At 38.5% G+C, this 24,742-nt stretch overlaps 1 protein-coding gene across 3 annotated transcripts; it reads right to left on the minus strand.

The window, feature by feature from the left end:
- Positions 1–47: 47 nt before the first annotated feature.
- On the minus strand, positions 48–16,445 carry LACTB (lactamase beta). Of its 3 annotated transcripts, none has more exons than XM_024735282.1 (6): positions 16,012–16,427; positions 15,493–15,559; positions 13,817–14,007; positions 13,265–13,532; positions 12,089–12,254; positions 48–1,976 (listed from the first exon to the last, which is right to left on the minus strand). In XM_024735282.1, the coding sequence occupies exons 1-6, from the start codon at positions 16,372–16,374 to the stop codon at positions 1,445–1,447; spliced, it is 1,587 nt and encodes a 528-aa protein (XP_024591050.1). In that variant the 5' UTR covers positions 16,375–16,427; the 3' UTR covers positions 48–1,444. The 3 variants fall into 3 exon arrangements, with proteins under 3 accessions (XP_024591050.1, XP_024591049.1, XP_024591051.1); XM_024735281.1 differs by having other exon boundaries at positions 1,183–1,976; positions 13,181–13,532; positions 16,012–16,445; XM_024735283.1 differs by lacking the exon at positions 48–1,976 and having other exon boundaries at positions 12,090–12,250; positions 13,181–13,532.
- Positions 16,446–24,742: the final 8,297 nt, after the last annotated feature.

The following is a 24,742-nucleotide window of genomic DNA, read 5'->3' on the forward strand; positions in this document are numbered from 1 at the left end:
TACTGGAAATTGGAGGGAAGAGGATTATTGTTCTCCAGTGGCAGAAAGTTTAGCAACACTGTTGCCTGCAAGACCACAGAAAGTAGAAAATATGCCTAATGAACTGGGTGAATCTAGCTGAGATTTCCAGACACAGTGTTGACTCTTGGCTTCTTCTTGTTGCTTATGCTAAAAAGAAGGAGAGAGAGAAGCTAAAGGAAGGACTACTAAACAAAGATGAATCAATAATTGATGGTTTGGAAAGTTCCCAGACTCCCCAGATGGCAAAAGATGCTAAGATTAGGAAACAATTTCAAAGCAAAGATAAAATTTACGGTACTTCCAGGAAAAAAACAGTCTAAAGACAAAGTTGAGGGTATAACTATAAAACCCTTTATGACTGTGGAAAGAACCAAGATGGTGCCTCGAAAGCTACTTAAACAATAGGCCTTAATAGAAGCTTAACAGTGTTTTTTCCAATTGTCTCAGCAGAATTCTAAGTTAGAGAGGGGTATATTTTGAAGAGATTTGGGGGTATGGCTTTTTTTTATTAGCATGAACCTCAATGAGATTAGCAAGAACCTCAATGGGACTCACAAAGTTTTTAAAAATTATATTAGCAGGAAGACTGTTAACTTAGACTGAAAGGAGAGTACAAAAGAGCCCTCTGGACCCTCAAACTTGTACAAGCAGAAAGCAGGCTGAGAAAGCCACTCAGATACAAACACATACTGCCTTTCATGAAAAAAACAGTAACTCAGAGGGCAGAACTAAGAGCTCTGAGAACACAGCCAGGAGCCAAGAATTATTCTCAAGCCTTGAGTACTAATCAAGCAGCTGCCAACCTGTGTCTGGTTGGATGTGGGGAACAAATAACATCTTCAGTTCACAGGTCTTAGGATCTGTGAGTGAATGAGCCATTTGGGAAGGATTTCCTCCAGGACCAGAGAAGTCTTTAGAAGACTACAACATCTTATCCGAAACCTCATTACAGACCCTGGTGCCAGACCCACCCAGCCAATCTACTCCTAAATTCCTGAGCCTCAGAAACCATGGGATAATAAATACGTGTTCTTTTAAGATGCAAGAGATAACTAATATACCATTTCTCATAATCTTGTTTCTGCTGTCATATTAAAAGTACAATATTATGAGGTTCCTGTCAAATGAGATTTTCTCTATACTATACATTTAAAAAGTACATTTTTATCAGAATGTTTTATTTCAAGAATTAACACTTTTTTCAAAAAGTAAAAATATAGTTACTTCCCTGAGTATAAAGAATTCATCTTACAATAAAAGACAATTACAAAATTAAGCAATTAGAGGTACATAATTCTCTGCATTCAATTATACTCTATTACAAATTTATTCTTTAAAATCTCATGTATTTGGGGACTTTAATGTTTCAAAAAAACAAACAAACAAAAACAAAATCATAACGGCTCGTTTTGCACCTGTGATGTTAAGGCATGTCTGATCTGTCTTTATCAAATTCCAGAGCAATCTTTAAAGCAGTGTTGTTGAGGCCAACAGATTGCATGTTACATATGATAGAAACAACTGTTCCTCTTGGGGGAAACTTGTTATTTATAGCTTCTGCATCCAGTTCTTCAGGAAGGACCAGTAGGACACTACTGGCACCCACTGCACCTCCAGTGTGTGAGGCATAATGCCGTTGCTTCCTACAAGAACCATATGTTTGCTTCTTTTCCACAACACCCCATGCCATTGCATATTTACCCTCTTTATCCCAAGACATCTCTGTGTTAGGCACTGGTGTCCAAATCATAAGCATTGTTTCTGGTTTGAGATATCCAGGTAAAAGATTTTCATTTGAGTTCTTAAACAGCCCGACTTGGTAACCATACAGCATTGCATTCCCAAATTTCAGAAGGTCACCTACTGTAGACAGAAATCCACCACCAGCCCATTTATAGGAGTTATCCACGTAAGGTGTGTTGACAAGACGTCTCTTTTTATTGTAAACATAAAATCTAAAATGAAATAAGAATAGTCATTAAAAATTTGATAGTCTATTATTGACTTTATACATGAAGATGAACAGGAAAATGTATACATGAGACAGATTGTATTTCACTGTAGTGAACATACTTTCTCAGAAACTAACCACTAATTTTCAGTATGAAAATGAAACAGAGATAAGTGAGTAATTAAAGTATAGAAAGTGGGTTGTTTTTTCTATTGGCAAGGCTTGCCCATGCTAAGTGTATCAAGCTTCTAATACCTGTAAAAAATGTACTGATTAGTACTACACATGATATTTTCCCCGTGCACATGCAGAAACACCTAATGTTTGGTAGACATTTTCAGTCCCTGGGCTCAATGAATCATGTGCCACATGTAAATTTTATAACTGAAAATGTATATATGGGGATGTTCAGAAATAAGATTAATATTTGTAAGGAGACTATTTCTCCTGGTTAAAAATACATAGAGATACTGTGTATAATGACGTGATGTGGTACTTTCTTGGTGTAGTGGAAGAAGCAGGAGTTAGCAAATCTCAGTTTGAATTCCAACTCTCACCCTTACTGGCTATACTTATTTGATTTAACAAACACTTATACCAGCGGTCCCCAACCTTTGTGGCACCAGGGACCGGTTTCACGGAAGACAATTTTTCCACGGACCAGGGCGGAGGGGGGATGGTTTCGGGATGATTTAAGCACATTACATTTATTGTGCAATTTATTTCTATTATTATTACATTGTAATATATAATAATTATATGACTCCCCATAATGCAGAATCAGTGGGAGCCCTGAGCGTGTTTTCACTTGCCACTCACTGATAGGGTTTTGATATGAGTCTACAAGCAGTTGATTTATTATGGTCCCTATGTAGTCAAACCTGTCTGCTAATGATAATCTGTATTTGCAGCCACTCCCCAGCGCTAGCATCACTGCCTCAGCTCCATCTCAAATCATCAGGCATTAGATTCTCATAAGGAGCCCGAAGCCTAGATCCCTCACGTGCGCAGTTCACAGCGGGGTTCGCGCTCCTATGAGAATCTAATGCCGCTGCTGATCTGACAGGAGGCGGAGCTCAGGCAGTAATGCAAGCGATGGGGAGCGGCTGTAAATAGAGATGAAGCTTCGCTCGCTTGCCTGCCACTCACCTCCTGCTGTGCGGCCCAGTTTCTAATAGGCCACAAACCAGTAACGGTCCGTAGCCCTGGGGTTGGGGACCCCTGACTTATACAGTTCTTACTATGTTCCAGCCATTGTTCTAAGAACTATATAAGTATGAACTAATTTATTCTTGTAACAATGTTAGGAGGTAGGTAATATAATTCCTGTTTTACAGATGAGGAAACTGAGGCACAGAGAATATAAATAACTTGTCCAAAGCCACAGTTTTTAAGAGGCAGAGTTGGATTAAAATCCAGGCAGTCTGTTACCTCTCTGCTTCCATCCTAATTTGTAAAATGGGGACAAAAACATCTACTTTGCAGAGTTAGAAATAAATGTATAAAGCACTTTGCATATTTCTGATAGGTACTTAATAAATGGTAGCTGTTATTCATTCAATCATTCAACAGTTATTGATGGAACACTATGTGCCAGGCACTGTTTGGATGTTGGGATAAAGTGTAAACAAAAGAGAATAACCTCATGGGATTTCCATTCTAATATGAGGAGACAGTACCATAAACATTAGGTACATGAAATGAAATCACAAAATAAACAAAAAAAGGACACTTGGCTCATGAGCCTCCTTCCTTTCAAGTTTCATAATAAAATGGTGTTTTAGGGCTTCCCTGGTGGCACAGTGGTTAAGAATCCATCTGCCAATGCAGGGGACACGGGTTCGAGCCCTGATCTGGGAAGATCCCACATGCCGTGGGGCAACTAAGCCCGTGCGCCACAACTACTGAGCCTGCGCTCTAGAGCCCGTGAGCCACAACTACTGAGCCTGCGTGCCACAACTACTGAAGCCTGCATGCCTAGAGCCCGTGCTCTGCAACAAGAGAAGCCACCGCAATGAGAAGCCTGTGCACCGCAACGACGAGTAGCCCTTGCTCGCCACAACTAGAGAAAGCCGCGTGTAGCAATGAAGACCCAATGCAACCAAAAATAAATAAAATAAATAAATTTATTTTTAAAAAATGGTGTTCTTAGGTTTTCAGTTTGCTGACAGTCTCACCCGTAATGACCTTCATCTTCATCCTAACTTGGTTGTTCATAAAGCACTGTCAGACCTGAGTCTCACCATCACTTTAAACTGTATTATCACTAAGGTCTCAAACTCAGACATTTCTTCCTAGGACTATGACTTCCAACCCTTCCAGCTCTCCAAATGAACCTGCTTTCTGCCCTCAATGGGACCTTCATCCATCCCCCTTGGGTCATCCCAATTTTCCCAGGTCTTTTAGTTCCCAGTGGTTTCCCCTGATTTTCTCTTCTAGGCTGAACTATATCAGCTGTGGTCTCATTAGCACTCTTTTGAACTAACAGTACACCAATCCATCAATCCTAAATAAATCTAGGTACCCCTTATCTATCAAGAAAGGCTCCAGGAATTCATATAACAAAGCTGACTGGTATAAGTTCATACTCTTGCTAAGGGTCTTCACTGCTGTTCTCAAATCCTTTTATTCTTTTCCTGGGTACTCCCTGGTATACTCTTCATAATAGGTATTCCCAATCTCTTCCACCCTCAGTCCTCTACCCTACCTCAGGCCCAGTCATTTTACTGAGAAGATTGAGGCCATCCAAAGTGAGCTAGAAACTCCCATCTTTATCTTAAAATGCATTTACATCATCATCCAATCTTTAAAAATTTTCCTATTGTTTTTAAGAGGCATTTTTTTAGTTGTCACAATTATTAAGAGGGCTCTTACTGACATTTAGTGGATAGGGGCCCAAGGGTCCTAATGACCTGTGGTGTATGGGAAAGTCCCACACAGTGGTGCATTCTCCTATATCCTGTGAGATCAACTATCCTACGAGATACCCATGTAAGTAAAGAATCTGTTTATAACTAGCTGAGCCTAGAACCCTCTCCATTTTATATGTAAATACGAAGTACTTTGTACTCTACAATGTATTTTTCTTGAATGTAACCACTGTGAAAATTGAAGATCACACTCTATTTTGCTCAAAACTTCAGCCAGAGTTAGCCACCAAGGACATGAGTTGAAGCACCAATGCAATAAACCTGTATTGGTCTGCATTTTGTTGTCACATTTAAAGTAATTTTATGTATTAAGTTGCAGTTGAGTTTATTAAGTCTTCTCGTGTTGTTGTGAGTAAACATTATCCTATTGAGATATTATTATAAATTTAAAATATTCCTTTTATTTCTTCTTTATATTTCAGTTAGAGTATTGAGTGTAGGTTATATGATCTCTTTCATTTCAGATATTAAAGGAGGTGTTATTACATATTTGTTAAATTAAGGGGCAGTGGGTCTAAAGGCACTGATACTCACTGTTCAGTATAATCTAGCCCTTGCTTACCTATTTGACCTCATCACGTACAACATCTTGCCTTACTTTTTTCATGCCAGACTTCTTTCTGTATTTGCAATAAGGCACACTAGCTTTCCTTATTATTCGTGTTTCAACTCAACAGACATGGCCTAAAACCAATATATTTTAAATAGATCTCCCCACTAACATCCTCTCCCTCTACATCCCATCACCCTGTTTTATTTTCTTCTCATATCTGAGATTCTTAGTTTACATATTTGTCTGTCTCTTCCCATAGAATGTAAGTTTCATAAAGGCAGGAATCTTATCTACCTGGTTCATTGATGCTTCCCCTACCTAGAACAGTACTGGCCATCCACTAAGTACTTGTTAAATATGTTGAACACATGAAAGCATCATTTGTTGGCTAGCATTTAATGGAGACCCCTTGCAAGGAACTGGAGAGAAAAGAAAAACCATACACCCGTGGCTGCTCTCAAAGGGCTAACTGTCCAATAATCTTGTGAGACAGTTCTTGAATTTCAGAGCACCGTATGAATCACCTGGAGATTTTGTTACAATGCAGATTCTGCTTCAGTACGTCTGGGGAGGGCCCCAAATTCTGCAGTTCTAACAAGCTCCCACGTGATTCCAATATCGCTTTGAGTAACAGGTTGTGGGATGACTAGCAAGATGGATGTGAGGAATCCTGAGCACTAGTGAGAGCTAGGCTTGTTGAAATTGTTCCTGGGGAGCAAAATAGTTCAGTTTGACTGAAGCAGAGAGCTTTAAAAGGTGATGCCGGAGGAGTAGATATGGGACAGGGCACAGCTCACAAAGGACTTTCTGCGCCATGCTAGGAATTTTGACTCCTTCACCTTAGTTCACAAAATGCTCTAGTTTTCTATATCCTAAGGGGAAAAAAACCCTTTTCTTTTTTGTTTTACCCCTGTTACAGCTTCCAGCTACCAGTCCTTTCACTCTCATTTATTGCCAAACTACATAAGACAGTCCGCACCTGCTGTTTCCATGCACTCACCCTCTCCATTCATTCAATTCTGTAAAATCTGGCTTCTGTTCCCCCATCTCTACTAGTCAGCTCTCTTGCGGGTTATCAAGATCTTCTAATTCCCTTTTTATGGTCCTCATCCTAACTGCCCCTGTAGCACTGTGACCCAGCACTTCGCTGACACTCCCCGCAGGCCACTTTGCTCTGTGCTCTCTCTTCTCACTCTCAATCCTATGATTCCCTGTATCCCTCCAATCACCAGTGATTCCAGTGTCCCAGGTCTTCTCTTCTACAGAGATAACTACAAAACTGCAGCTGTACCACAAACTCTGTTCCAAATTTACCATCGAATTTTCTACTAGCATTAATAATTCTCAGATTTCTTTTTTTCTCAATGTTGTTTATCAGAATCAGCATTGGGCCTCATCCCTCCCTTCAAAATTCGTAAATTTGAAGGGACAGTGGGCATATATAATTTGAAAAAGGACTTCTCTTTCTTCTGTCAAGATTCTTATATGTCCCCCAAAAGTCCAAGTCATAATATTGGGTGAAGCAGGAGTGACCACAGGTATGTGCTCTGAAGGTTAAAAGAGAAAAAAGTCTACAGAGGATCTTAATATGCTCTCCTGAGAACCAATGATTTGATACGTGGTCTCCTCAGTTCTCAAAATGAACATGTCCAAAACTACTCTCTTCTGAACCTTCGTATATTTCTCCTCTCCATTAAAACCTTTCTTGCCTCTCTTGCCCTCAAATCTCTCATATCCAATAATGATAAATCCTCATTCAACCTCAGCTTTCTGTCCGACCATTCTCCCTCCTTCCATTCCTATGGCCACTCCTGTATTTTAGGTCCCCATTACTTTCTGCCCCAACTCTGATTACACTTTTATTTCCCGCCAATCAAATCTCAAAGAAGCCACATAACAGAGTAACAAAAATGTTTTCTCACTGAGAAATATATTTATTAGAGTGAACTCCAAGTTTTTAAAGTAGGAGAGAACTACCAATCTATTTTGGTTAATAATCAGCTTTGTGCAACTTTTAATAAAGCATTTCAAAGCACCTACATCAAGGTTGGAAATTAGGATGACTCAGTCACTCCTCTTTTAAAATATAAATTTATGGAGAATTTTAGACTTTAATCTAGAATTCTAAACTTTAAAAAGGTAAATTCAGCCTTTAATCTTTTGATTCCTCTTCACAGAGGACAAATTAATGACTTTTCATGAAAATAAATTTGTCCAGCTGAATGATAACTTTATTATTTCAAATTCTTAAGGAATTTCTGCACTAAAAAGAATGGAATTATAGACACGAGTTCTTAAGTTACTGGGACATCTTTGTAACTGAATAATTGATAGAATGATGCCAGATGACAAACAGCCTCTCCCCACTTATTTAAGAATCCCTAGTTTCTACACAAGATTATATTATCACAGAAATATACATCTACAAACTCACAAATTCAAAATAAAATTTTAAAAGCTTCTTAAATGCCTTTACAAACAGTTATGCATCACTTTGTATTTTATTGCTATGGGAAGTTTAAAAAACCACAAAATTTAAAATGCATATTATAAACACCCAATCCCACTCTAACATTTAGCATTAACATGGACTGAACCTACTACTAGAGTCCATCAGCTAAAGCATAGAAAACAGCTTCATAAGAAACAATGCTTAATTTTAGAAGATACTCTAGAAAATAAAGATAATAAATAATAATTAAGATAATAAGAAAAGGTAAAGACCATATCTGTACTGTCAAAATACAGCAAACCCTTCAGAAAACATTCATTTTATTTGATTTTGGTCCTATCCAACTATGAAAGAGATTTTTGTTGCAAGTATTGTGCCAAACACAAAGAAAATATGAACAGAGTCTAATAATAAGCTAATGCATTGACTAAGGATTCCCCCCATCAACAAACTGAGTGTCTTTCAGTGGCAAGAACATTCACTCCATTCCCCTGTGGTCTTTGCTTAAAGAGTTATTTAGTTTACTTGCCTATACAGACTATACTTGAAATACAGAATCAGTATCTATTTACATATACAGAATCAATGTTCCCAGTCTTCCATTTAAGAAACCCCAGTTTTATTCAGGACAACAGTGCACCCAGCTAAAAACTAATTTCTCTGCATTCCTTACAGCTGAATGTGCCCTGTTGCTAAAATTCTGGCCGAAGAAATGTAAGTAGTATTTTGGAGTGGGATTCTGGGGGAATACCTTAAACAGGTGACAGGCACTGGGAGGCACTATTTTAAACACACACACATACATACAGAGAAATGATAAAGATGATAAATATTTACTCTTGGGATACAGTAACTCTAAGAAGCCTAGGTCAAGATAATGTAAACATATTTAATTTATGATTATACCAAGGGGTCAGCAGACTAGATAACAAAGCTGCAAACTTTTGCTGGAAATTTTATTTCTTGTACAATGGTACCATAAAACAAATGAACAGATACATATGCATTTACTAAATTTTACTTTAAGGTTTTTCTTTTTAAACACACATCTTTGAGAAGATTTCTTTTACTCCCTGAATTTCTCCCCAAAGCTGGTGAAATAATTACTAAGCTCTTTTGAAATAATTACTACAAAAATAAAAAAAGAATCAGTTGAGCTTTAGAGGCCCAAACAGATATTGTATCAAGTAAAATAAAAACAAAGCAAATGGACAGAACATTTCCTTGGTAACATATTTCCTTCTTCTTTTAGTGTCCTATTTTATTTCTGCAGCCTATTTAATCTACCTATAATGAATCACTTACCCCTTTAGCACCACTGGGCACAACTAAAACCTAAAGAAAAAACCCAGAGTTGACAGCAACCTTTAACAGTAGAAACAGAAACCCACTGCCTTTTTCAAAGAATGGGAGATAAAATGAAATTAACTCAATCATATGCCATATTTTGATTTCTGTGCATCATAAATTAATCACTCATTAAGAAAACAGTACATGATAGCTGCCTTGCAGTCTGCACATTCACGGAGCCTTAATTTTCAGCTGAGAAAAGAGGCTCAATGCTTCTCCCTAATATGTAAGTGTAGGCATCTGTTATCAAATGCCTAGATTTGAATCAAAATAAGGTCATGCGTCTATGCCATCTTTATTACAGAATCTTTTCTAGATTCAACTGACAACTTCAGGTATTTGTCATTTTTTCTTATGCTTTCCAGTAGAATATAATGTTGGACCTAAAAATAATAAACACTGTCTGAAGTGGTTGAAAACTACAGGCCATTTCCATCATTACAGAGTCTACAAATAACAAATGCTGGAGAGGGTGTGGAGAATAGGGAACCCTCCTACACTGTTGCTTGGGAATGTAAGTTGGTGCAGCCACTATGGAAAACAGTAAGGAGGTTCCTCAAAAAACTAAAAATAAGAGCTAGCATATGACCCAGCAATCCCACTCCTGGGCATATACCTGGATAACACTGTAATTCAAAAAGATACATGCACCCCTATGTTCATAGCAGCACTATTCACAATAGCCAAGACACGGAAACAATCTAAATGTCCATCAACAGATGAATAAAGAAGATGTGGTACATATATACAATGAAATACTACTCAGCCATAAAAAAAGAATGAAATAATGCCATTTGCAGCAATGTGGATGCAACTAGAGATTATCATACTAAGTCAGAAAGAGAAAAATACCATATGATATCACTTATATGTGGAATCTAAAATATGGCACAAATGAACCTATCTACAAAACAGAAACAGACTCACAGACATAGAGAACAGACTTGTGGTTGCCAAGGGTGGTGAGGAAGGAAGAGGGATGGACTGGGAGTTTGGGGTTAGTTGATGCAAACTATTACATTTAGAATGGATAAACAACAAGGTCCTACTGTATAGCACAGAGGACTGTATCCATAATCTCCTGGGATAAAACATAATGGAAAAGAATATAAAAAAGGAATGTATATATGTGTATAACTGAGTCTCTTTGCTATACAGCAGAAATTAGCACAACACTGTAAATCAACTACACTTCAATGAAAAAAAAATAGAGAATAAAAAAGAAAAAAACTACAGGGACTTCCCTGGTGGAGCAGTGGGTTAAGACTCCAATGCTGCCAATGCAGGGGGCTTGGGTTCGATCCCTCGTCAGGGAACTAGATCCCACATGCACGATGCAACTAAGAGTTCGCATGCCACACTAAGGAGCCTGTGAGCCGCAAGTAAGGAGCCCGTAAGCTGCAACTAAGGAGGCTGCCTGCCACAACTAAGACCCAGCTCAACCAAATAAATTAAATATTTTTTAAAAACCACCCAAAATAAAAAAACTACAGGCCATTTAAAAATTAAAATTCATTGCTTGCTGCTAACCTAATTTCTTTTAGGTTCAAAAAAACTTCTTTCAGGCTGATTTGCAATGCATATTTGATCCTTTTGAATAAGCTGGTAATTTAAAAATGGTAACTTAACGAAATACAACAGAAAATTGAACAAAACTAGTATGGGGATAGGAGGATAAAGCTACAAAATCTACCATTTCATCTAGTCAAGTACCATTTAGCCATTTGTAAAGCATGTCCTCTAATGGAACCGTAAAAAGTAAAAGTAACAGCTGATTTAAACACAGTTAAATGTGTTGTTACCTTTCTAACAAACCAAATAATAATAAGAGTAAAATGGAAAAGAAAACACCATAACAGTAAAACTCATGTTACGTCTTTAGTCCCCAAATTCTCTTCCAATGCCTTTTTTACAAATTACTTGTAAAAATTATGATAAAATTTTAGTTTGATATATTTCAATAAAATGATTTTCAAACTTTTACAGTAGAGAAACCTGGTATATACCACCTCAACAAAGTGATTAAAATTACCATCACCAGTAATGGAACAAATTGAACTCATGTGACTTCTGAGAGACTGAGAGACTAAATGTAATGTGTGAGCTTATATTAGACTCTGCACCAGAAAAACAAGTTTTTTTCCTTTTGTTATAAAGGACATTATTGGGACAACTGGCAAAATTTGAATAAGGTCTGTAGACTTGATATGAACCTTGTGTTGATATTAATTTCCTGGATGTCCTTATCTTTAGAAAATACACATTCAAGTATTTATGGGTACCATTTAAGTATAAGGGGCACCATGTCTGCAACTGATTTCCAAACGGCTGAAAAAAAAACAACAAAGAGACTGACAGATAAAGCAATGTGGTAAAATAATTAACATGTGGGGAATCTGGTTGAAGCGTATATGAAAATTCTTTGTACTACTTTGTGTAACTTTTCTATAAGTATGAGACAATTTCAAAATTAAAAAAAAACAATTAAAAAAAGGTAAATAAAGCATGAATGAAAACATAAAAAAAGGGATGATGGAAGAGCAAATTATAGATGCCCGTGATGGGTGCAATTTTAGTTTAATTATTCATGTGCTTAAAATTATTATTGCTATCTTTCACCTAAGGATCTTGGGGTACTTCAAATATATGTGTATTTGAAAAATAAAATATATTTTATTTTCCTTACATTATAGGTGGAAAAATAGACATGTAGAAAAGCTCCCAAAATGTGGCAAGTTGATTCTGGAATGGAGACAAGCAAAATGTGACTTTAAATTGATAACAGTGTAAAGATGTGATACAGCCAGACACACCAGAAGGTATTCATTTACCTTGCTCTATTGTAAATCACTGGCTCATTTTCTTCCTGCACAGTTGTCAGCATATCCAAGTCATGGAATATTTTCTGCATATAGTCCAAATATTTATATCCTGAAGCTCTTTCTACTATGGCTGCCAATAGGGTATAGCCAAAAGTTGAATACAAAAACTGACTACCTTGAGACATCATTTTAAGGGGGAAAAAAAAGAAAATGCTTCATTATTATTTAAAAACATGTAAAATATTTTCCCACTGAAAATTGGCATATCTTTAAAACTGGAATATTTTACTTTAGCGTTTAGGTAAAGATCATGGATGATATATTAACAAATTTAGTCAACTTTGCAATGGCCCTGCTTATTCCATGTCTCTAACACAAGAATAAAATGATGATCCATATACTTATCAGTTTTTTTGTTTGTTTTTTTGTCTTTTTTGGCTGCACCGAGTGGCCTGTGGGATCTTAGTTCCCCAGCCAGGGACGAACCCCGTGCCCCCTGCCATGGAAGCACAGGAGCCCTAACCACTGGACCACCAGGGGATTCCCACAAACAAGTTTTTAAATGAAAATGGAATACAAGTACATAAACCTGCAATAAATTTAAAGATAAAGTGGTTTTAGTAAGCATCATATCAAAAAATATACAGAAAAAGTTATTTTTATAGATCAGCTTTTTGGGAAATAGAATTTAGTTGATGCCTACTAATTTAAGAAATGAAAGCACAAAAGAAGTTGAACAATTTAAATACTAAGTTAAATACTAATGAAATACTAAAATATTAGCAATACTTTATCATGCCAACATCGGTTTAGATTTTATTTGGAGAATTATTCCAATATTTAATTTTTTCCATGAATATCTTGATACTGAGAATCCTCTAAATGTCTAGGTAGCCTCCAATGAAGCTAAATCAAACAACTAGCTGCCTGGATGCTAGGCTTTGTTAAGAACTACAGACAAAAAAGCAAACATCTGACAACAAAACCCATGCCATAATCATCAACCACACTGAATGCACTCAGGATGGTATCATTTTGCATTTTCTGAAAATTAATACTTCAGTAATGATGACTTTGTAAAAAGAAGAAATTAACACTCACCAGGTTTAAAGAACAAAGGGTCATTTTTAAATAATCTTAGGGATTCAATTGAATTTTCAAATTTTTCTTTCAAATATAATTCACCTTGTTCAAAATCATTCTTTTTCTTGCAAGGTTTTGAATTTCGGCCTTTGGCTTCATTATCTTGCTCTATCTTAGCTTTAGCAAAGTCATTCTTTTCATTACTTTTGCCTCCTTTTACTTTTAACTCTTTTTCTTGGTCAGATTCCATCGTCCCTTTCATCATCTTCAAGGCTTTATAAGCTTTCTCTTCTTTCACCTTTTTCATGTCCTTTTCATAATGACGAATTCCACTTAAGTGGGAAATCAACAATCTTGTTGTGACAGAAACCTAATTGTAAAAACATGAAAATTAAATTACAATATTAAACTGCGTAATAAAAAGTTAGTAGCCCTGGAATAATGTTTCAGCAATATTTTCCATTTTAAACTGCTGCTAGAATCATGTGTCATGTACACACCTTTAGCCTCAAATTTTGGAAGAATACCCACTCGGTTATTATCTGGATAAAACAAAACTTTAATCCATTAACATTAAAAACAAACCAAAGAATCCTATGAAAGCTTTTAAACCACTTAAATGTCATTAGAAAATTGAACTGTAAGATTTATTACCTTTTCACCTTCATATTCTTTTTCTGGGAATTCAGGAACATAATGTTGTACTGGAATATCAAGATCCAGTTTCCCTGCTTCCCACAATTTGGCAATAGCAACCATGGTGAGGCTTTTGCTGATACTAGCAATTCTCATAACTGTCTCTGGCTTGCATGGTACACGGTTCTCAACATCAGCATAACCTAAACCTTTGGGAAAAAAAGCAAAAAGTCACTATTAATAGGCTTCGTAGTCAAAGGAGTCTTCAAAAACTGTAATAATACTATCTTAAAACATTCTACGTGTTTATCTAAAGGAAAAGGTATTTCACTTGTATAAGTTAATTAAAACTCGACATATAAGGGATGAGTCTTAGCAATACTGACAACAGTAAGCCTAACAATTTAACCTTATAACTAAACTGAAATTGTACACTGTACACGACAGTAATTTTCTAATTCAGTTACTAATGTTTCTTAGCTTATCTAAACAATTTGGTTATTCCACATTTTAAATAAGTTACTCTACATTCTTTAAAGAAAATATCATTGTTCTTCAGATTACATTTATTCTTGATTTTTGAGTGACTTTCTACTGAATTCCTTAAAATAACCAATAAAAACAAATGTGAAAACCCAATCTAGTTAATCATTAATTTAATTCATCTGCAAGTCAGAAGAAAAACAATGTACCACTAATTTAAAGCTCTTTCTAGAAAATATTTTAAGTTTGGTTTCATCTTCTACAGGATAAAGATGTGGAAATCTGAGACATACAAAGAACTGAAATCTGAAAAGAACAAAAAGGCATACAATAATTATTTTCACCTGTAAATGTAAATCATGCTGAAAAATATCTGCAAAAAAACCAAGCCCTCACCTATAGAGCTGACTTTTATATAATTTTGGATTACAATATCTGTCATAAATGTTGATCGGGGTACACTTAAACTTGAAGGAAGAATCATTTCTCTTTAAATTCAAAACCTTATTGCTCCTATCAACTTCTAAAGGTACTACTTCCTCTAAACGATGTCTGAAACAACATTTCCTAAAAGTTGAGTTCCTAAAAACCTGCTGTGATGAGTTGGACCAATTTGTGTGCAATGAAAAAATAAATCAAATTATAAAATGCTTTGATAAAAGTATCATAAAATGCTTAGAAGTCTCTCTTCCAAAGCTGCTTGCTTTTTGTTTGGAAAAAAAAGCTGACACCTCTGCATAGTAAAAACAAAACAAAACAAAACAAAAAAAACTAATAAAGTAGGTTGTAAGCTCATTAAGGACAAGGAATCGTGTATATCCCTTGTTCTTAGTACAATGCATTTTACAGAATGGGGGACTCAGTAAATTGTTGACTGAACTAAAAAAGAAAAACATTAAACTCTGACGTTTTATCTAGTCATCAGGGTTATCTACAAATGTGCAGTTAACAGACCGTTCTATATACACCACTTTGAGAACAATACAACAAACCATCTTTAAGACTTCAGTTTACTCATCAGAGTCACACTTTAAATCCTGCTGTTTATAGAAAGTCCAATTCTTCAGTTTGTTAGTTTTCTCTACAGTATGTATAGTTTTATGAAAACTGAACAGCACTTCATGGGATTCACGCCGAACAAGTAACACATCAAGATTTCATTCACCGACTGGCACAAAACAAGCCAATAAATAAAACTATTCTGAGCCCACCTTCTGACCAGACTTCTTTTCCATCTACAGAGACTCCAACCACAATGCCCGGTGCGCCCACCTCATCCTAAGAGCCAAGGGGAGAGAACGGTTCAAAGACAGGCCGAAATCCCTCGCACGTCCGCCAGCGCCTTCCTCTGGTGGGGCTTCCCTCGGCCCGGGCCCCGCCCACCTCGGCTCGGGCCCCCGCCCACCTCGGCTCGGGCCCCCGCCCACCTCGGCTCGGCCGGCCGGGAGTTAACCGTGAGGGGTGTGCCCACTGGGAGCACTAAGGGGAAGGGGCGGTCCCCGAGGCGGGCCGTGACCTCCGCCCCGACTTGGGCAACCCCCCGAGAGCGTCTGACCATGGCCGGGAGGTCCGGACACGGGAAGTCTTTCTGGGAAGCCGACCGCGGGCATCCAGCCGCCCGGGGTGGCGTCCGCTCGCTCCGAGAGATGACCACCAAACGGCCTCATGCCGGGGTGACGCCGGGGGTGGGGCGCCGGGTTCCCGGCCGCCTACGCCCCCCGTCGCCGCACCTTGATCCTGTGCAGGAGGTCGCGGCTGCGGTCGATGGCTCTGGCAAAGCGCCTGGAGTGCGGCGGCGTCGGGGTCTGCGGAGACCACTGGGCGAGGGGCTGCTCCTGCGGCGGCAGCGGCTCGGCCTGAGGCGGCGTCTCGGGGTCTGGGGCAGCGGTGGGCGGCGCGGGGGACGCACCCCTCAGCCCGCCGGCCAGCTTCACCCCGAGCGCCAGCCCCAGACCCAGCCCGAGGCCTCCGACCCAGCCGGGGCCGAGCGGCGGCAGCCCGGCGCGCTGGTGAGCTGCACGCCGCCCGCAGCCCCAGGCGCAGCTCCCGTGGGTCACGGCCCGGTTTGTCACGGCTGACAGGAGCCGGTACATGGCGTCTCTGGCGAGCCCGCAGCTTCAGAGCTCGCGCAGGCCTGGCGGGCGGCAGAGGCGCGAGGAAGGGAGGGGAGAAGGGGAGGGGGCGGTGACCGCGTTCAGGCTCTAGCAGTCGAGGCCCGATGGCCGGAGCGCCGATCGCATCGAGTCCTTCCTCTTTTCCTTTTTTTCTTTGCCTCGTCTCTTGATATTTCTTCATCTTCCCCCCCCACCCCACACACACACTTTTCCTTCTCTGCCTCCCCTTAGATCAAGTGTCACCTCCTCAGAGAAGCCTTCCTAGCCCCCGTCCCCATGGGAGCTCTCGCCACACCTAGACCCCCAGTGCGCACGCCTCCTTAATAACACTTACGTTTCACTGAACTAATCTGATTTCTTACCAGACTGTGACCCTTTTCAGAACCTTGACTTTTACTTTTGGATCTTCATCTCCTGCAACAGCGCTTGGCACACAGCAGCCGCTCAGCAGGCGTCTCCTTTCCCCCCAGGACCCTCTTTTCTAACTGTCTCCATTCTTTGTCTCTTTTGGGCTCCTTCCATTTCTCTGAGGCCCTTTAAAATCCCTTACTTCTCAAAGTCTAGCTCCATACCACATCAAACATATTGTTATATCTACGCCTCATATTTTTAAAAAACTTGGTTGTTGTTGTAAAAAAAAAAAGTTGTAAATAAAATCTGCAGACTTCCCTGGCGGCGCAGTGGTTAAGCATCCGCCTGCCAACGCAGGGGACACGGGTTCGAGCCCTGGTCCGGTAAGATCCCACATGCCGCGGAGCAACTGGGCCCGTGCGCCACAACTACTGAGCCTGCAAGCCACAGCTACTGAGCCCACGTGCTACAACTACTGAGCCTGAGCACCTAGAGCCCGTGCTCCACAACAAAGAGAAGCCACCCGGTGAGAAGCCCGCGCACTGCAAGGAAGAGCAGCCCCCACTCAGGGCAACTAGAGAAAGCCCTCGCGCAGCAACGAAGATGCAACGCAGTCAAAAAAAAAGAAAACAAGAATTAAAAATAAATAAAATTTGCACTTAAAACTTTTAATCCAAAAGTAAATCATATAATTTAGTTAGCTATGATTTCTGACAGCTGTAGATGATCAGAGCTTCTTGTGAAATAAGAAACCTAACCTCAAATTATCAATACTACAAAATGTAAAATGTGTATAATCCAAATTGAACCATTATGTTAATTTTGAAGATAAACATCCATTCCAATTTTTACAATTTTCTCTTTATACTTTGGGATATATAATTATTTTTTATATATTACATATTATATATATCTACTTTAAATGTTTTATTTTTAAATTAAAATATTTAATATTTTAAATATTAAATAAAATTATTTAAATAATAAATATATGTTTCCCAAAGCCTTAATACTGGGACAATATACCCAATGTATAAAATGAGTGTCTTTCCTTACAGGTGGAATTTGTAGAGAGAGAATTTTCAGACTTGAATCGACAAGCTATTGTCAAGAGAAAAAGGTATAAACATCTTGAGCTACTGTTTAAGGAAAACGCAATAACAGTAACCACATCTAGTCAGAAGATACTGGGGCTAAATAATTATAAAGTGGTGGGCTGTTCATAAAGCCTACAACCCTGAAGAAATCAGTGTATCTTAGGACCCAGAGGGTTTGGCAGTGAAACTCACTGAGGTTCCTGGAGCACCACCTGCTGTTAGAGTGGACAGGTGCACCCTGTCAAGATGGTATTGGAGGTTCCCATCATAGGGGCCCCCACTATTCCAAGCACATGTCAGTGAGAGAAAAAAATATAAAGAGAAGAATGTAAAAGACATAGCCAGTGGTGTTTACAATAAATTCTCACTTTATCATTCTTTTAAAAACTATACATATATGTTTTATGTACTCTTCTGTACCTCTCCTTGGATCAGAAGTGGAACAGAAGCAGAGAGCCATATAGCAAAAGACAAAGTCCTGATGGACTTCTTCCAGTTTAGGGTTCTCCGTGAAAGCCAGGTGCCTAGGAGGCAACTTAACCAAGCAGCTGGCAGACATGTTGGCAGGATTTTTACTATCACTGTGAGTCAGAAGCCCAGAGCTCCGATATGTCAGCTGGCTCTGGACTGGGAGCCACAGAAACCAGGTAGAAGAAAAGTAAACCACAAGACAGGGAGAGGAGTGGGATGACAGAAAAAGAAAGGAAAAGGAGAGGAAGGCAAAGGAGGAAGCAAAGAAATTTTCCACTGAAAATAAACCTACAAACCAAATTTCTGAAACATATAAGGAAAATATTTCTAAAAAGACTGGCACCAAAATCAATAATCAAGAAGTGAAATCAGCTCAGACAAATGAACGCAGTAGAACAATCTACAGAAAAGAAAAGGAAAAAAAAAGGAAGAAAGAAAGAGAAAAAAGGCCATTCCCTGGCTAAAAAAAGATGGATTAATAGAAAACAAAATAAACATGTTTTTTTCAAAGAATTCTCAAAGACAGAAGTGAATCATAATATTCACAAAACGAACAAGGAATTATGAAATAATAAATGAAACAAGAATATAAGGATGGAAAAGAACTTATCAGAAATCATATAAATAAAAAATCATGAGAGCTTTAGAAAGAGTATCTCTTCCTAAGTTGGAAGTACAAATTTGGTGAGCTGTCTCTATCCGAGGTCAGTTTTTGTTTTCCTTTAGTGTTTACTTTTGCAGGCTAAACGTCTCCAGCTGCTCTAACTATTCTTCATTTCTCAAGGTTTCCAGGCCTCAAACTGACTCTAAGAACTAGACACAGTACTCGAGAATATACCAGTAAAGTGACACCATCAGTTCCCATCCTCTGGACAGTTACCATTTTTTACCAGTTGTATCATGGCATTTGTTCATAATGAATTTGTTGTCAGCAATCAAGTCTTTTTTTACATAAACCATGTAGTCAAACCCAGCTTCTTTTCCATATCAGGTACTTGCAAGATTGATTTAATATGTAGAGTGTCTCTATTGACCTTTATCTTATTGGTTTTGGCTTTGTATTTCCATGATATTATTTTAAATCTAAATTCTGTCAAAATAAACCTTTGACTTTCATCTTATCTGCAAACAAGATAGGCAAGCTTTCTGTCTTGTTCAAAATACTGAATAGGGCTGGACCTTAAATAGAACCCACTAGTACACCAGTAGAAACTTCTCTCCAGGAGATCAGAGGTCCAGTAGCCAATACTCTTTTGATATGGTTGTTCAAACAGATGGAAGCTCATCATTGCTATTCTGTGACTACTTTGTGACCCTCCAGTGTGACAGACCCTCTAGTACTATCATGAAGATAGTACTTCTGTTTCCTCTTCTTTTTTCCTCTTCTGAATGTTTCCCATTGCAATCTTGACCTCAGGTCCATTGAAAGCTTTTGCAAAACCCTACTTTATTCATCCAACACATATTTATGGGTATCTGCTCTTTGCCAGACAAAGTGTTGAGGTTACAACGGTCACTCAAAAGAGACACACTCTCAGCCCTCCTGAAACCTCCTAGGCTGGAGAGTAAGATAGTCATGAATCACATAAACACACAAATAAAGGTAAAATCCCAACTGCATTAAGTGTGTTGCAGTGTGAAATGCAGTGTGTTGAGAGTTTATAATGGTGAAATTTGACCTAGTCTGGGAGATTAGGCTTTCTTGATTAAGTGAAATTAGATCTAAAACCTTAAGGTTAAATGGGAATTAACTTGGTTGAGTATGGGCAGACAGAAAGAGGAAGTGTTCCATGCAGAGGAATCAGTAAGTACAAAGGCCCTGTGGTGGGAGAGGAGGTTTCATTCAAGGAAGTAAAAGATAACCATGGCAGCTGGCATGGAGAACTAAGGGAAGTGAGGTGAGGGATGAGGGTGGGGACTGACCATTTAGGACCTTATCTCTCTCTCCCCTGTTATTTCTTTAGAAGGAATACTCTTCTAGAGCAGCTTCTCCTTGTAAGTCCTGCTCTAGTATATAGTGTAATATGTAATATTATGAAATACTATTTATTTTCTTGGCTTAACATTTCAGGTTTGCTTCATCATTCATACTCTGTGCTTTGGTCATAAATATTACTGTTAATCAGCTTCCTGCTCCACCTTCCAACCCCAAGAATTAGTGAGTTACTTCCCCCTTCATGCTGATACTTTCTTTATTCACACTTGTTCCTCATACTATCTGGTTTATAAGTTTTGTTTCAGTGACTTATTCTTTTATCCCTTAAAATTTCAATAAGGATATATTTACTTTGGATAGCAGTTTGGGAGTATCGATTTAGCTATTAAATATGCTTATAATTCATGACCCAGCAATACCATTTTTAGGTTATATATTCTACAGCAGTGATTTTCAAAGTATGGCCCTTGGACCGGCATCATTACCAGCACCTGAGAACTTGTTAGAAATGCAAATGCTCAAGTCCCACCCAGATCTACTAAATCAGTGGTGCCCAGCAATCTGTGATTTTAAAACCCCACCAGCTGATACTGATACATGCTAAAGTTTGAAAAAAATCTACTCTAAAGAAATATCTGCATACATTGTATCAGATAACTTTTGCTGTTAGAACAAGTATTTATTTAGCTCACAGGTCTCCAGGTTGGCAACTTTGGCTAGACCCAGCTAGGCAGTTCTGATTTCCTCTGGCTCAGTCACTGTCAGCAGTCCGCTGCTGGGATAGCTGGGGGCTGGCTGGCGTAGGATGCCCTCAGCTGACACAGCTCAACTCTGTTCGGTGTGGTCTCTCTTTCCCCAACAGCCTGGCCTGGGTTTGATCACCTGGTGGCTGGACAAAACTCCAAGGGATAGAAAGCAGAAGCATTCAAGGCCTCTTGAGGCCTAGGCTTGAAATTGGCACACTGACATGTCTGCTGCATTCTACTGGCTGAATTAAGTCCAAGGTCATCCTAGGTTCAGGGGGAGGAAAAAGGACTTTACCTGTTGGTGGGAAGAGCTGCAAAATAAAATTGCAAAGTGTGTGGATACAGGGAGGGTGGAGATTGTGACTTTTTTTTTTGCCATCTTCGACACACATGCATATAGAAACAATACAAGGTTATTGCACCATTTTTGATGATAACAAAACAATGAAAACAACTTAAATACCCTTCAGTAAGGGAATGGGCAGATTGTGGCACATACATACCAAAGAATACTATGTATCCATTGAAACGAATAAGCTAGATCTCTTTCTAGGTCAACTAGAAATAAAAAACTTTGTTTTTGAATGAAAAAAGGAAACTGAAGAGCAATTGGAAAGAATACCATATATATATATAATTTATTTATTTATTTAGGCTGCACCAGGTCTTCACTGTGGCATCTTTTAATTGTGGGATTTTAGTTGCGGGATCTTTTAATAGTTGCAGCATGCAGGCTTCTTAGTTGCGGCATGCATGCATAATCTATTTCCCCGACCAGGGATCGAACTCCGGTCCCCTGCATTGGGAGCGCAGAGTCTTACCCACTGGGCCACCAGGCAAGTCCCTACCATTCATATATTCTTAAAACCTACACAATATTATATATTTCTGATGGGTACATATAATACATTTATGAAAGTATTACAGAAAGTCTAGAAGTATATACATCTAACTTATACCAGTGATTACTCTTGGAGAGTGGGAAAGGAGGCAAGAATTCAAAGTGGTAGTCAGAGAGGATATTAGCTTTATCTGTTAGGCTCTCATTTAAAAAACACATTTATATGTATTCTGTGAAATTAAAAATTTAAAAATAAAACACAGATTTCGTAGGAAGCTCATTTCAGAATAAGTCTCTTCTTTGACATGTTCTTCCAGGTCGTTATGAGATTCTGTCATTCACTCAGTCACGTTTAGTGAAGACTGCTGTGTTCTATGCACTGTGCTAGTCGCCAGGAGCACTCAATCTTGCCAAGTTCCCAACATTTTAGTCTCTAAGTCCTTCATTTTCTGACCCTTGTCTTTGAGTCGTTAGCAAGAAATTCTAGGTTTTTTCTTACTGCATCATGGAGTTCCATGTTTATCACAGAAAAGAGCTGTGAATGGTGGGACTTAACCAAATCTGGATCTGGGAAGATGCATACCTCCCAGTGAACTTTGTCATGATTAAATAGATAGATGTCATCTCTCAGCAGGGATCACATACTGTGTTAGCATTGTCATTTTCTTTTTTTTTAAAGTTAATTTCTTAATTTATTTATTTTTGGCTGCGTTGGGTCTCCGTTGCTGCGTGCTGGCTTTCTAGTTGCAGCAAGCGGGAGCCACTCTTCGTTGTGGTGCGTGGGCTTCTCTCGCTAAGGAGCACGGGCTCTAGGCATGCGGGCTTCAGTAGTTGTGGCACTTGGGCTCAGTAGTTGTGGCTCACAGGCTCTAGAGTGCGGGCTCAGCAGTTGTGGCACATGGGCTTAGTTGCTCTGTGGCATGTGGGATCTTCCTGGACCAAGGCTCGAACCCATGTCCCCTGAATTGGCAGGCAGATTCTTAACTACTGCACCACCAGGGGAGTCCCAGCATTGTAATTCATTTTCATCCCATCCCTATACCCTCTTGCAAAACCTACTCTGAGAGCTTGCTCCAAAGCTTTTATTGAGCAAAGGACAGAAGTTCATACATACTTGTCACAAATGACTGGATGACAGGTAGACCCTTACTCAAGGTAGGCCAAATCAGTTTCTCTGTCCCAGAACTTTGTAACTGTGGTACAGAAATTCTGGTCAGTCTTTCCTGAGTGGTTGTGCTGGTGGTATGTACTTCCATCCTCATCACTCTTATTCAACACAGTGCTAGAAATTCTAACCAGTACAATAAGGCAGGAAAGAAAGTAAAGGGTATACAGATTAGAAAGGAAGAGGTAAAACCATCCCTATATGCAGAGAACATGATTATCTAGGTAGAAAAATCCCGAAGGAATCTTAAAAACAAATAAAACCTCATAGAATTAATAAGTCCAACAAGGTCATAGGCTATAAGAAAAGCATACAAATACTAATTGGATTTCTATATAATAGCAATTTGGACACCAAAATTTTAAGTGCAATACCATGTTTTATCACTCAAAGAAATCCCAAAAGCTTTAGGTGTAAATTTAACAAGGTACGTACAGGACTTGTATCCTGAAAACTACATAACAGTGATGAAAGAAATCAAATAAGACCTAAATAAATGGAGAGACCTACCATATTCAAGGATTGGAAGATTCAACATAGTACAGATGCCAATTCTCCCTAAATTGATAGATAAGTTTAATACAATTACTATAAAAAAAAGCAAGATTTTTTTTGTAGATACAGGCAAGAATATATTAAAATTTATATGGAAAGACAAAGAAACCAGAACAGCTAAAACAATTTTGAAAAAGAAGAATAAAGTGGAAGAAATTAGTCTACCTGATTTCAAGGCATATTATATAGCATAGTAATCAAGACTGTGTGGTATTGACAGAGAAAAAGACACATAGATCAATGGAACAGAATAGAGAACATAAAAAGAGACCAAAACAAATATGTCCAACTTATTTTTGACAATTATGCAAAAGTAATTCGATGGAAGAAAAATAGTCTTTTTAACAAATCATGTTGGAACAATAGGACACTCATAGGCAAAAAAAAAGTCTCAATCTAAGTCTCACGCATTATACAAAAGTTTACTCAAAATGGATTATACATTTAAATGTAAATGTAAAACTATAAAACTTTTAGGAAAAAACTTAGGAGAAAATCATCAGGGTCCAGGGCTACTGAAAGAGTCCATAGACTTGACACCAAAAGCATGATCCATAAAAGGAAAAATGAATAAATTGGACTCAATCAAAATTAAAAACTTGCTCTGAGAAAGACTGATAAGAGGATAAAAAGACAAGCTACAAAGTGGGAGAAAATATTTGCAAACCACATATCCAACAAAGGACTAGTATCTAGAATATTTAAAGAATTCTCAAACCTCGACAGTATAAAAACCAAACAACACAATTAGCACATGGCCAGAAGACATAAAGAGACATTTCACTGAAGAGAATATACAGATGGCAAATAAGCACATGAAAAGATATTCAACGTCATTTCACTACAGAAACAAAAACTAAAAGTACAATGGAACATTAATACACATCTACTGAAATGGCAAAAACAGAAAGCACTGACAACACCAAATGCTGGCAAGGACGCAGAGAAACTGAATTACTCATACATTGCTGGCAGAACTGTAAAATGGTACAGCCACTCTGAAAAATAGTTCGGCAGTTTCTTTAAAAAAAAAATAAAACGTGCAACTACCATATGACCCAGTACTTGCAATTCTGAGCACTTAGCCCAGAGAAATGAGGACTTATGTTCATACAAAAGCCTGTACACGAATATTTATGCTAGATTTATTCATAATAGTCCAAACTGGAAGCAACTCAGATGTCC

The sequence above is a fragment of the Neophocaena asiaeorientalis genome, unplaced genomic scaffold (genome assembly GCF_003031525.2).
Source record: "Neophocaena asiaeorientalis asiaeorientalis breed wild unplaced genomic scaffold, Neophocaena_asiaeorientalis_V1.1 scaffold264, whole genome shotgun sequence".
NCBI classification, from domain to species: Eukaryota; Metazoa; Chordata; class Mammalia; order Artiodactyla; family Phocoenidae; genus Neophocaena; species Neophocaena asiaeorientalis.

Coding starts and splice junctions, on each gene's coding strand:
- LACTB (XM_024735281.1), bottom strand. CDS start 16,374: ATGTACCGGCTCCTGTCAGCCGTGACAAACCGGGCCGTGACCCACGGG. Junction 13,533..13,816: donor AAGAATATGAAGGTGAAAAG/GTAATAAATCTT, acceptor TTTTACAATTAG/GTTTCTGTCACAACAAGATT. Junction 1,977..12,088: donor GTGATTTACAATAGAGCAAG/GTAAATGAATAC, acceptor ATTTCATTTTAG/ATTTTATGTTTACAATAAAA.